A 12,678-nucleotide genomic window follows, 5' to 3' on the forward strand; every position below is an offset into this window, starting at 1 on the left:
TCGTACAGTCATTACCCCGGCTCCGCTTATAGTACAGCGAGTCTAAATGTTTAGCGTCACGCGTACATCCCTAAAGTACCTGAGGTTACCGTACCTACTTTACACCACCAAGGTTTTCAACAAGTAGATGACGAATTACATACCAATCTCGCTACTCTTATAATTACCGTCATTCTATCTCGCCGTTGCTTCCTCTCGTTGAGCAGATCTATACTTTAGTTGCTGAGGGGAAATACATAGGGAGATAAAATCATGCAGAGGAGTACTGTGACAGGGAGTTGAGGGGCAGCAAGGTATCACCAGTAGATACCTCGGACACTTTGTCTTTGATCCTAGTGACGCAGACTAAAGATATTCCCAGGGATGAACACTTTACCCTCACCCGGCCTACTCGTATATCTATACAACTCCAGCGCTGAAAGACTTGAAGTGGTACTGTATGGAAGTGACATCTTCTGCCATGGCCCCTCGCATTTATACGTGGTATACCATTTTAGACACGTGTTGTCAGACCAATTCGGAGTCCATCAATTATACATGCACTTCGTCCCTAATCGTACCTTGCGGTGCTTCTTCCCCTGCAGTAGCCAATTCGCCTCATGGTTCTTGCTGAATGCACCTGCAGTTCCTTAGTCTCTGTATCCTACGGTAATTATCCACCTTAATGTGAAGAGGTATATGGTCACCTGCAAGTAACGTAATCTTACCATCCTCTTCAACTCGAAACATAACATACTTGATAATGATTCAGCGTTCCTTCATAGAAAATACATTAGACTAGCGAATCAAATCAAGGAGCTAATCCCTCATAGAAGAAAGCCGGTGAGAAACGAGAAAGCCGGCCTTGTCGACACCCGAGCCTCCATTTCGGAATTTACAAATGCTAGCAAATGCTGGACCTTTTCTCTTCGCTGGGAGTGCTTTGTAGATTGTTGGATCAGGTGACATTGACGGGTGTATTGCACAGTATAGGGTACATGGCATTGCTTCACGTCCATTGATAATAATCCTTCTCCAATCCATCAAACTACATCTGCACTTCTGTCGAGACAAGTACCTTATTTCTTATTTACCAGGACAAGTCAAGTCAGCTCACCATTGGCATTCATCTTCGCTTCCAAAACATAAAGAAGAGAGACTGTCATCACAATTCAAACCGATCAACGTCTGGGGTCAAGGCGGTCCAATCCACCCAAAATTGCCATCGTCCTCGGGGAACTCGGCCTTCCTTCACAAGCTATCCCCGTCCCATTCTCCGACGTCAAGAAGCCTGAGTACCTCGCCATTAACCCCGACGGTCGATTACCAGCCATCCACGTCCCCAATACCGGTATTACTCTGTTCGAGTCCGGTGCCATTGTCGAGTGTCTGATCGAGCTCTACGACACGGAACACCGATTGAGTTTTGCTCCAGGACCACCAGAGTCGTGTCATGCGAAACACTGGCTCTACTTCCAGACAACCGGACAAGGCCCATACTATGGACAGTCGGTCTGGTTCAAGAAATTTCATTCGAAATGAGTGCCCAGTGCCATTGAGCGCTACGTCAAAGAAGTCAATCGGGTGTCAGGCGTCTTAGACGGGTATTTGGCTCACCGAAAACGGGAACATGGCGGCCGCGCTGGCAGTGACGGACCATGGCTCGTGGGCAGTAAGCTCTTCTATGCGGATATCGCTTTTGTGGCTCAGCAAGATGACTTCGCGCGAGACGGTTAAAGCTGTGCTCGAATTTGCTCAACGTCTGAATTAGCGAATCTTGAGGACAAGTTTCTCAATCGTGGTCGTGCAATCGGAACGAGCTTTCTGGCATGCATGTTATGTACGACGCTTTTCTTTGTTGTGGTCACTGCTACGTCAATCTTTCAGTGTGGTTGAATGAGTCCTCGAGACTGTTCGTTTCTCAACAGAGACCCTCAAATAGCAGTATGGAGAACCACATCTTCGAATTATATGAAAAGGCGTGATTCTCAGCCGCGCTACGCGAGCGTAAAATGGCGCTCACTCTAGACTTGATGGGGGATCAGATAGAGGTATACTTCTTGTGTCTTGGTACAATTCATGTCTCGGCGTTGTCGGCTAACATGCCACACCGACTTCCTCAACGTTCACTTGTCACGATTTTGGCATGACAGATTCCAATAGCAAAGCAATTGGATTCGAGGATACTCCCCTATCTATACATCATTGGATGTTAACCCGTTCTTCAATGTGGCATGTGCTGACATGGGATCTCATTGGGAATAGATGGAGAAAAGAAAGCTGATAAGGGCAGAAGGGCGTATAATGGCTGTCAAATGCTGACACTTCCGGTAGATATACACCATCCCATGGAGTCTGTGCTTTCGCTATCTTTCGGATTTTAAATTTTAATGCACAACCACTGATCAGGGTGAAGTATGGACATGCGCAGACGCCGCTTGCCAGGCCTAGATCATAGCGAGACATCTGGCCTCCAAGTGCGTCAATGAAAATAGCTTCCGAACTCCGAGTATCATTCCTTCCTTTTAAAGCATTGATCAGTCTGGAGTATTCTATTGCGAGATCTTCTTCAGTGACTGTGAAAGAAAGAAGAGAAGAAGAGAAGAGAGAGAGGAAAAGCGGTTCAATGTTGAACGCGCAAGCACAGCCCAGCGAGTAGTCTGGACATGTGACAGGTGTGAAAGCCTTTTGCCTCCCTTCCAAGAAAGGTAGCCAGGTAATTCGTCATCCTCGTATCTTCTTATTTTTACCCTCGTGCCTCTTGACCATAAATGCTTGAGTCTCTCGCTTGATTTCTGCTTTCTGCTCTCAATTGTTAATCGTAAGGCCTCTTGCTATCGTCGCGTTATTAGTTGTCGTCACTGCGCAAATTCTGATCAGAATTTTGCAGGAAAGAGTATTGCTCCCTTCCGAGAAGGAACCACACTTCTCAAACCTTCTCCACTCCTATCATGTGTATGCCCGTCCTGTCGCCTCGCCGTAGGCACACCACCACATCTTATCCAGCCATCCGTGTTGTCGAGACTCATCATCGGCATCCAGCCCCGCGGCAGAGGACCACGGTCACTAGGACGTATGCGCGCGCGCCGTATAGGCCGGCGACAACGACCGGGATCCGAGAAAGGACTACGATGCGGTGGAGGAGATAGGATAGGCATTAGGACCGGCATAGGTCTACGAGGTGGATAATGATCTTTTTACCAGTTTAGGAGTCGGGAACGGTGCTGGGGTCTATGGATGTGTTCTTCGCGTGACGAGCATTCCGTCGGCTTGGGGGGTCTACGAGACAGATGCGAATCGTTGAACAGGGAGTGGATTGAGGATGTATATGAGGGAACGCATCGAACAGGGGTTTGGTGACGAACACAGTCTCCTTTTCGTTGGTGTCTCAGCCTCCGTTGCTGATGTTCGTATGCGTAGTGCAATCTCCCCGATTGGGGAAGTCGCATTGGCTCTTCGCTTCTGTGATCGCGCAGCTCATGACCGAGACTTTCAAACTCGGCATTTATTCGCTGGACACATCCTTGCGATGTGAATTGTCTCTCACATACCTTTCAACTCCCGTATTGTTCGCAATATCATGATCCCAAGCAGCAGCGTTGTGATTCAAATCTTTACTGCAATTATGCTGCCGGCATTCCGCTGAGTGTCGGACGAGAAACGCATGGATACAGTGTGCGAGCCTATGGATGATTTGACTGGGTCCGCTTTGTCGACAATGCGTTCCTAGTCCGAAACCAGACGGAGACACTCCAGGAAATCGAAACTGTTTCGATGCGTTGAGAGTTTATTGGACGCCTCCGTGCTTCGACTTTCGGATGCACGTGCATGTAGACAATGACGGAGAAGCATGATGGATCTTTGAATTTGCTGTGGAGACGAAGTTCGGGGTTGCCGGCTGACATGGTTGAGAGTCATCTACATTTTCAATCGAAACGGCCCGTTGTGCATTACCTTGATGACTACAAAGCAGAAGAATATCTTGGATGATGCACAGCCGAGGCGATGGCTGCGTGCGGGGTGACTAAATTCCTGGAGATGAAAGTTTTTCTTTCACTTTAAGACTGCTACCAATCTCAGACGGGGAAGAAAGCCGGCCGAACTCCTGCCACTGAATGTCAATTCTTACTGAAATTCTGACTGCCTTTCAATGGGTTAGAGTCAGTGAAGGACCTGGACGAGAGAAAAGCGCACGCATTCCAAATCATAATGACGCTCTCCTCATCTATACGCATCCATCATACATAGCCGCATGTTCTCTATGAATCTTTTGGGTCTCATGATCAGGGCTGTCCCTACCGCGCGCAAATAGTATAGGAGGACGTTGTGGAGGAACATAGTAAAAGATACTGTCGTAAGGAAGTTTTCCGAGACACGACACGATGTGAACAAATCAAACCCCAGGAGTCTTATCTTCTTGCCCGGCACCTTCGTCCATAACTTGGAATGAATCTCCAAAAGCGCCCTCACTTGTCAAATCGCCTCGGTCGTCAAGCCCTGGGTTCTCCATTCCTGGACTGTAACCGGACAACTCTTGTCCTGCAGTATCCAAATCACCAAAGTCAATACCCTCGCCGAAATCATTGGCATCAAAGTTCTCTCCAGCGTCCTCCCCTGCACCTTGCTCAAAACCCGAGACACTATCGCCGGTAGCATTGTCGTTCGGGGTTGGTCCGCCTGTGCTTGGCGGCATGGTTAAATTGTCTCGAAAGCTTTCAATCTCGGGCACGTCTTCTCCGACTGTAGAGTTGTTCTCTTTGTTCACCATGACCCAATCTTCCGCCGTTGTGTCTTTAGATTCAGATGTGTTTTGTACTTCGTCCATCTTGACGTCTCCTTCATTCAAAGTCTCCGCTATTGGTGCATTGTTATGGACAACATTAGATGTGCTGTCTGCAGACTCCATGGGAATAGCCAAACCCGGGCTTCTCGACTCTGGATACGGAGTCGCTGAAGCTGTTGCGCCGTCACGACTTCCAAACGCATCAATCATATCGTAGTCCTGGTCTTTGGCGTCCTCGGCCTGCGACTTCTCTTCGAGACCGCCTTTGTCTATGCATTCGACATCTTTGACTAACCTAATACTCTTTCCTACCTGAGCTTCTAATCCTCCGGCAAGTTCGTCTACTCGGTGTTGCTGCACGGCATCGCCTTTGGTGGCCTCACCGTTGATCATCTCGAGGGTAGAGACTCTGAGATTCTGCTCAGCCTCTTTGAAGGCACGGCCCTTGTTGAGCTTCGCCATCCGTCTTGCATGTTGACGCTTCAGCTTTTCCATCTCTGCATTGATTTCAGCTATCTTCTCAGTAGCCCGCTTCGTAAAATCTTCTGCTTTCCCGGACTCAAGCCTGCCAACACGTGGAGTGGCCGAATCCTCCACGGGAGACTCTCCTTTTGATTTGGGAAAGGTTTCTCTTGGGGTCGCCTCGATAGGAGCATCGAAGAAGTCTCTAGTGAGGGACTCGAGTTCGCCTTTCCTACCGAGGCCAAGCTGGCCTGGTATAATCTGCGATGTATCGTATGGAGAGTTCAAGATTTCTTCAAGCCATTCATGATGCTGTCTATAACGATGAAGGCTGATATCTCTGGGAGTGAGAAAATCCATATAATCCCCCCCGGAAGTCCCCTCTTCCTCATCATATGTGGTATCTTGTGCTACAACGGGGGTTGGAATAGCTGTAGTTGATCCGTGTACATGGCCGGGGCCCCCGTGGCGCGGACGCTTTGCTGGTGAAGGTCCAACCCCGTGTTGGGTTGCATTCGCTTGCTGCTGCTGCTGCTGTATGTAGGCTTGTTGTTGTTGTTGCTGTTGCTGCTGCTGTTGTTGTTGTTGTTGTTGTTGTTGTTGTTGTTGTTGCTGTTGCTGTTGCTGTTGCTGTTGCTGTTGCTGTTGCTGTTGCTGTTGCTGTTGCTGTTGCTGTTGTTGTTGTTGTTGCTGTTGTTGTTGCTGTTGCTGTTGCTGTTGCTGTTGTTGTTGTTGCTGTTGTTGTTGCTGTTGCTGTTGCTGTTGTTGTTGTTGTTGTTGTTGTTGTTGTTGTTGTTGTTGTTGTTGTTGTTGTTGTTGTTGTTGTTGTTGTTGTTGTTGGCTTCGGCTTATGTGCGAGATCACATCGCCTGGATAACCCGAGGCTTGCTGCGGATACAAGGAATTGTGAGTGCCAGGAAGATTGACGGTAGGCCAGTTCGCGCTATCACGCAGCATGAATTCTTTGCGCACTAGCTGACCGAATTTTTGGAGATTCGCGCGCTCAGCCAACGACTGGCGCACCTGTTCACTCACTCGGATTTGGTGCGCCGGGAAGCGATGCTGGGGTTCCGTTTGAGAGTAATGCCAGATCCATAATGACTGGTCGGGTGGTGGCACGCTGGGATCTGGGTTTTGGGACGGCGTTAATCGAAATCGGCGCCGACAGTGGGTTGCGAGCGATTCGAGGTTCGGGCGGTATCCGCTTCTGTGAATGTACATCTCCACTGTCTAATTACAGATGGTCAACACAGGAGTCGCATCATTACATTGCCAAAACATACGTATCCCCTCATTTCAGAACTGAACGCCGACTCCGCGTCTGCCCATACAAATCCATCGCTCGCCGCTTGAGTCCTCAATTGACTTGGCTGCCAGACGAGCATAACCTCTCCATCTGGTGGGCAATCTAAGTACATCCAACTCATTGGAGCAACCTCTCTAACGATCCTTGGAGCTTGGATCAGGTACTCAACAGCAATGTCGAGGTGCACCTGGGGTAATTTGGGGTAAGGGTTGCTCGAAACCAGATGAACATGACGCAGCTGCATGCTATCAGACGCGTGAGATTGTTATCTAAGGATGGTGGACATACCAGCTGTGCAGGCACTGAGTTGCTTGGTTCGACCATGGCTGCCAATCCACGAACCACAGCCGATGCAGGCCAATCCTTTGCTTTAACAGGAGCTACCCCAATGATATCAGCACAGCTTAAGACAGTAGAGAGACCGCCAGTGTAGAACCGGATTACAATTCATTGAGAAGATCACTGTTGCCGTTGGTGAAGCGCAGCGAGCGCCTCGGGTATAGCTCGGGAGTTCCCGCACTAGCTCCCCCTCGTGCCCTCGTACCGTCAGAATGTCAAAGGCTTCACATTGTTTCTAACATCGTTGCATTCATGAGACTAGCGATGCCTCTCTGAGAGCAAGACTCGTATTTCCTCATTATAATCGAGATTAGAACATAACGACAGCCCTTCAGTCACACAATAACTTTGAGTCTGCAATCGCTCGACTACAAAATCATGAATAACACCCAATTCCGCCGACTGGTGCTGGACACACCCACAGCTCCCAAGACCAAGGAACATTCCATGGGTTCCAGCTTGAAGGGCGGAGGTGCGACTCCAGCCCTCGGTTCTCGCATGCGATCTAACATACCCATGACACCGTACTGTAATCCCAGCCCACCATCTCATCTCACTGGGTTGTTTATCTACGAGCGGTACTGACCTAGATCAGGCGCTCAGTAATAGGCTTATCGGGAAATGATTTTGCGCGCCAGCTGGCCGAACGCAATGCCGAAATGAACCCTTCCAGCACGAAGAAATTCCGTTCCTCTGCGGCACCCAAAGGTACCAAGCTGCACTCAGGCTACCAAGATCGTACACAGCTTCGGACTTCGGGTGAGGAGGATGACAAGGCTACGCGTGTTAAAGCTCTGGAAGCCATGGTCAAGCTGGGCCAGATGGATCTGGCGACCTTTGAAGCTCTCAGGGACGAGATTGTGGGCGGTGATGTGAAGGATGTGCATTTGGTCAAGGGACTAGATTATAAGCTTTTGGAAAGGGTCAGAAGAGGAGAAGATGTCATTGCGGACATAGGAAATTCCACGAAGGCAGACGAAGATCACGACGAAAACCGGCAAACCCCGCCCGAGGCTGATGTTGATGACGAATTTGAGAAACTTGAAGAAAAGGCAATCCAACCAATAGCGAGAGAGCAGAGTTTGAAAAAGGGAGAGATGGCCCGGCACGCTCCTGTTGCAGGCCAAAAGCGAACACGAGATGACATACTGAAAGAGCTCAAGGAGTCCAGACTTGCAGCAGCTGAGAGCGCGAAGCAAGCACAGAAGCCGGCTTTGGGACCTAGATTTCTCAAGGTTGGTGAGAAGAAAGAGAGGTCCAGGATTGAGAAAGATGAACGGGGCCGAGAAATCTTGATCACCATTGGTGAGGATGGTCGAGTGAAGAGGAAGGTGAAAAAAGCGAAGGTTGATGAGAATGATGGCTTGTTGATGCCAGACAAAGACGCAAAACCGCTTGGTATGCAGGTTACGGCCAGAGCACCCCCCGTAGTCGCCGGAGACGAAGACGAAGGGGACATCTTCGAGGGCGTAGGCGTCGATTACAATCCTCTGGGAGGCGTTGAGGGCGATGACGATTATTCCAACGATAGTGACGGGGAAGGCGAAGCAGCTTCTGTAGCTGGCCCTTCGAAACAGCCCCCCAAAGCGTCAGAATCCGAGACATCGTCCGCCATGCCCCCACCCCCCATGCCTCAGCAACAATCTCCACTGCGGCGAAAACGGAATTACTTTGGTGATACTGAGGAAGATAAAGATGGAACGGATGACCGAGGGCAGGATCCGCTCGCTGACGCCACAATCCTCGCTGCGCTGAAAAAAGCTTCTGCCATACATCCATTTTCGACCTCGGAATCGGGCAACGAAGACAAAATCGCGCGACGCAAAAAAATGCTGGAGTCCCACGATCGTGATGCTGATGATATGGACATGGAGTTTGGTAGTAGCCGTTTTGGGGATGCCGAGGATGGGGAAGATAGGAGGGTGAAGCTGAGTGTATGGGATGGAGATGGAGGCGAGGTTGAAGGAGGAGGCGAGGGCAAGGAAAGGAGAAAAAGGGGAGGCAAGAAAAGGAAGGGCGATGTCAACAGCGCGGCGGACGTGCTGAAGGTGATGGAGAGGAGGAAAGGAGAGAGCAAGTAGCAAGTAGCAAGTCAAAGGGAACGAATAGGTACCAAATGAAGGCTGAATTTTAATTGCGTTGCAACTACGAAGCCGGGAAGCCGGGGTCTTCCAACCAAGATAAAGAGGGAAAAAAGGGAAGAAAGGGAAAAAGGGTATGAAGGCATTGAAGGCATTCCTTGAAATACCCCGGTGGACGAGGGTCTCCGTGACTGCTTTCGCCTACAGACTTGTTCTATCGAGGTGACAGACATAAACAGGTCTGGTCCCGGAAGTAATTTTGTCGATTGGACTTGATAGGGGGAAGCAAACCCTTTGAGTTCGAGCATTGAAATGGCTATATTTTGGCACCGACTCCTGGGATCATTGTGGCCGTTCTGAAACCGAGAAGGCTTCGCCGTGAAAGGGTCAATGGACCATTAATGACTTGATCTCCTCGCCGCAAATTGGAAAACAGGCGAAGTAGGTTACAGTGACTAGGCATTCTATATAAAAGATGAGATGATGACCCGATACCTGGAAGGATGACATTAATTTGGCCCCAGACAGGATCTAGCCGAATGAGAGGCCGGACGTTCTGACGCTCTGCGCCTGCTTTTTGGGGGGGGGGTTTCCAAGCTACATGTATGAAAAGATGATAGGTATATTTGTTTTTGCGATAGCTCGATAAATGATTGCTACTGTTGCCGCCGCGAGATGTGTGATTTCTTTTAGGAGGTGTGATGGCTCTTGAGATACGGTACTTTACCTCTAGAGCTTTACTCTAAAGTAGCTTGTATTTAAGGTAGGTTAGGTTGTCGTGAAACCTTAGCTTCTGTGTAGCTCCGGATAGATCGGGGAATCCTGCCTTCAAGTAGTTTAATTCGTACTTTACATGTACCTCACTTGTAAAGTATGATGTACCTTCCCCTGAGACCGAGGGACCATCCCGGCAAGCTCGGGGCTCTCTTTCCTTCGGCATCATCGTCAGTAAGTATACACTTCTCTCATTCTATCATCCTCTCATTCTTCCAGAGGAGGAGACCTTGATTCGTCTGCCTGGTCTAAGGTCTTGATGCAATCAATACCTTACCTTACGCCTCAGCGAATGAAATAATGTCGCTTCCAGCTTCTGTCTGATTTGCCCTCCCCGTTTCACCATAATAAATACTTAATCAATAATGAAGACGTCTAGCAAGGGTTTCCGACGGAGAGAGATTAGGGTACGGTACCTGCATTATTATTGCATATGGCCCCACAATTCTTATGTACAGTAGGTATATGCCATGTTCTGCATGGATCTGCTAGTACTGTAAATACAGGACGGACCAGCAAGTGCTAGTTAAAGCCCGGAGATTGGCTGATCCCCCCTCCCAGCATACTCGTACAGTTAGCTTGTAAACTTCCCTCCCCTGAAAAAAGAAAAAAAAAGGCTGCTTTTCCTTCTTTCCGTTCTTCTTTCTTTCTTCTTCCTTCACCACGCTGTCGCTGTCCTTGACATTCTTATCACATAGTCACTCGTTGATAGAGCACTCGCTCGTTACATTCATTCGGTCCATCGTTGACCATCACACGCTCTTTACAGCCCTGGTCGGCTTCAATAGTGTTCCAAATCAACAACACAAATACTTCGTCAGCAAATATCCATTCCCAAATCTCTTCAAACTTGCCTCTCAATCAAATCACAAATACGCGCAATCCGATCATCTGTCGCCATGGCAGTCCTAAATATCGCCCTTCTGGCCGCTCTTCTTCCTGCCGTTCTGGCTATTCCACAGCATGGCTCCATGTATCACGGACCTCATAAAGGAAGCAAGCCTTCAGGCGGCTGGCCACATCCGACTGGTGGACCATTCCAGTCTGGTCAAGCTCCTTTCCCTCCCAAGGGCTCCGGAGGTGCTCCTTTCCCAGCTGAAAACTCGACAGCTGGTGGTGCCACGGCTACTGGCACCGGTATGGTGACCATCAAATCAACCATCAACCTCATCCCTGTACCATTGACTAGCTCCGCCCCTGTAGCAGGCCAGTCCCCAGCTACGACTGGAGCTGCCGGAGGCTCTGGGCAATCTGGCTCTCCAGGATCTCCATCTGGTGCACCAGGTGGACCTGGCCAGGCTGGAAATCCATGTGGACCTGCCACAGTCACCGTCACGACGGCCAACACGGTCACTGTCACAGTTCAAGCCAGCCCCAGCCCGAGTCCGATTGAATCCCCCCAATCTTCCGCCCCAGTCCAATCGTCGGTCGTACCTTACCCCATGTACAACAGCAGCATCCCAATTGGACCCACTGGCTCGGGCAGCCTTTTGACAAGTTATGTCGCGCCCACCCCTCCATCATCGTCTTCGGCCAGTTCTTCCGCTAGCCCTAAAATAGTACAAGAAGCATCGGACGGCCAGGTCTTTGTTCCCGCAACCCCTGTCGAGGCCGGGATCGCAGCGACCACTTCGTCCCCAGTGGCTGTAAAAGCAGACTATCACCCACCTGCCGCAACCCCTCATTTTCCTCCTGTACCGGCTCCTGCTTCACCTCCTTCATCCTCTTCCGTCTCCACCGCCCCCTCCGTTCCTGCTGCACCGGCTCCTGCTTCATCCTCTTCAGTCTCTACCGTCCCGTCCGCCCCTGCCAGCTCACCTTCTACTGGCACTGGCAGCACCGGTGTCAAAGCTCGCGGTCTCCTTTACAGCTACAATAACAAGCAATTGTCCCCGGACGAATCCCTTGCCCAAGCTAACGCCGCTGTCAATGACGCCTGTGGTTGGATGACCAACTGGGACTCCTCGCCAGCCACAGGCTCTGGACCGGCGAGTGGAAGCGGCAAAGTCGAATACGTTGCCCAACTGTGGGGCACGGACGCAACCCATCTAGCCGCCTGGCAAACCAACGCCAAAACACCATGGGTCATAGCTTTCAATGAGCCAGAAAGATGTGACGGTGGAGGCTCATGTCTAACCTACCAAGAAGCAGCTGCTGCTCACACTGCACACATTGCACCATTGAGAACGGGGGGCACCAAAGTGACAACACCATGCACTCAGAACAATATTGGCTCGTCCGGTATCGGTAGTGACTATATGGCAAGTTTCTTAGCACAGTTCCCTTCGAACAGCTTCGATGCCATCTGTTGTCACTGGTATGGACCGGGCACCCAGGAAGGATTGAATGGCTCGGACAATCCTCAAAGTCTCGCAGCTACGGTGGCTGAGTACCAGAGGCTCCGGAAGCAATACGGCATTGCTGAGCTCTGGATCACGGAGGGAGGTCCTGAAGACGCGGCTTTCGACACGCTCACTACCTTTCTTGAGTGGCTAGATGATCCATCCAACGGCGTGGATCGTTACGCCTGGAACGGATTGAACAGCCCCAGTAGCGTTGTTGAGGTGGGGACGGGTTCGACTTACATGTCGAGCTGATCAATTATAAAGCATCCAGGACGTGCCTGTCGGCGGTTTGGTTAGAGGCGGTTTGGAGTGTTCGCAGACGAAGGGAAGCAATTTCTTGTATGAATGGGTTTTTGTTGTGTATACTCTAAAGGAGAGACGCGTGCATGATGCCTGTCAAACAAATGTGAATCCGAAGCAATAAAAAGAGAATTGCACACTCAGCCGTGCAAGCCGTACAACTACAGAATCACCACCTGTTGTGTAGAGATCAGGCCTCCCCACTATTCAACACACCCCCTTATTTCCTCTGCTGCTACACGAAACCGCCATCCTGTTTGCCCCCAGAAGCAGAAGCAAGCTTCAAACGTGGTGGTCCGAATGTAACAT

General features: G+C 50.1%; 3 protein-coding genes across 3 annotated transcripts; 2 read left to right on the forward strand and 1 right to left on the reverse strand.

Annotated features, from left to right (window-relative positions):
• Nucleotides 1–4,372: 4,372 nt before the first annotated feature.
• Nucleotides 4,373–6,854, reverse strand: HO133_008035 (uncharacterized protein; the record flags this gene model as incomplete). The annotated part of the gene is made up of 4 exons (XM_037298903.1): nt 4,373–5,983; nt 6,089–6,454; nt 6,508–6,768; nt 6,819–6,854. 4 exons carry the CDS (start codon nt 6,852–6,854, stop codon nt 4,373–4,375), a joined length of 2,274 nt encoding a protein of 757 aa, XP_037156239.1.
• A 393-nt stretch (nt 6,855–7,247) lies between these two features.
• On the forward strand, nt 7,248–8,950 carry HO133_008036 (uncharacterized protein; the record flags this gene model as incomplete). Its single annotated transcript, XM_037298904.1, has 2 exons — nt 7,248–7,393; nt 7,465–8,950. The coding sequence occupies 2 exons, from the start codon at nt 7,248–7,250 to the stop codon at nt 8,948–8,950; spliced, it is 1,632 nt and encodes a 543-aa protein (XP_037156240.1).
• A 1,673-nt stretch (nt 8,951–10,623) lies between these two features.
• On the forward strand, nt 10,624–12,321 carry HO133_008037 (uncharacterized protein; the record flags this gene model as incomplete). The annotated part of the gene is made up of 1 exon (XM_037298905.1): nt 10,624–12,321. The coding sequence occupies one exon, from the start codon at nt 10,624–10,626 to the stop codon at nt 12,319–12,321; it is 1,698 nt and encodes a 565-aa protein (XP_037156241.1).
• Nucleotides 12,322–12,678: the final 357 nt, after the last annotated feature.

This window comes from Letharia lupina (assembly GCF_014066315.1).
Source record: "Letharia lupina isolate WasteWater1 chromosome Unknown contig_4, whole genome shotgun sequence".
Taxonomy (NCBI): domain Eukaryota; kingdom Fungi; phylum Ascomycota; class Lecanoromycetes; order Lecanorales; family Parmeliaceae; genus Letharia; species Letharia lupina.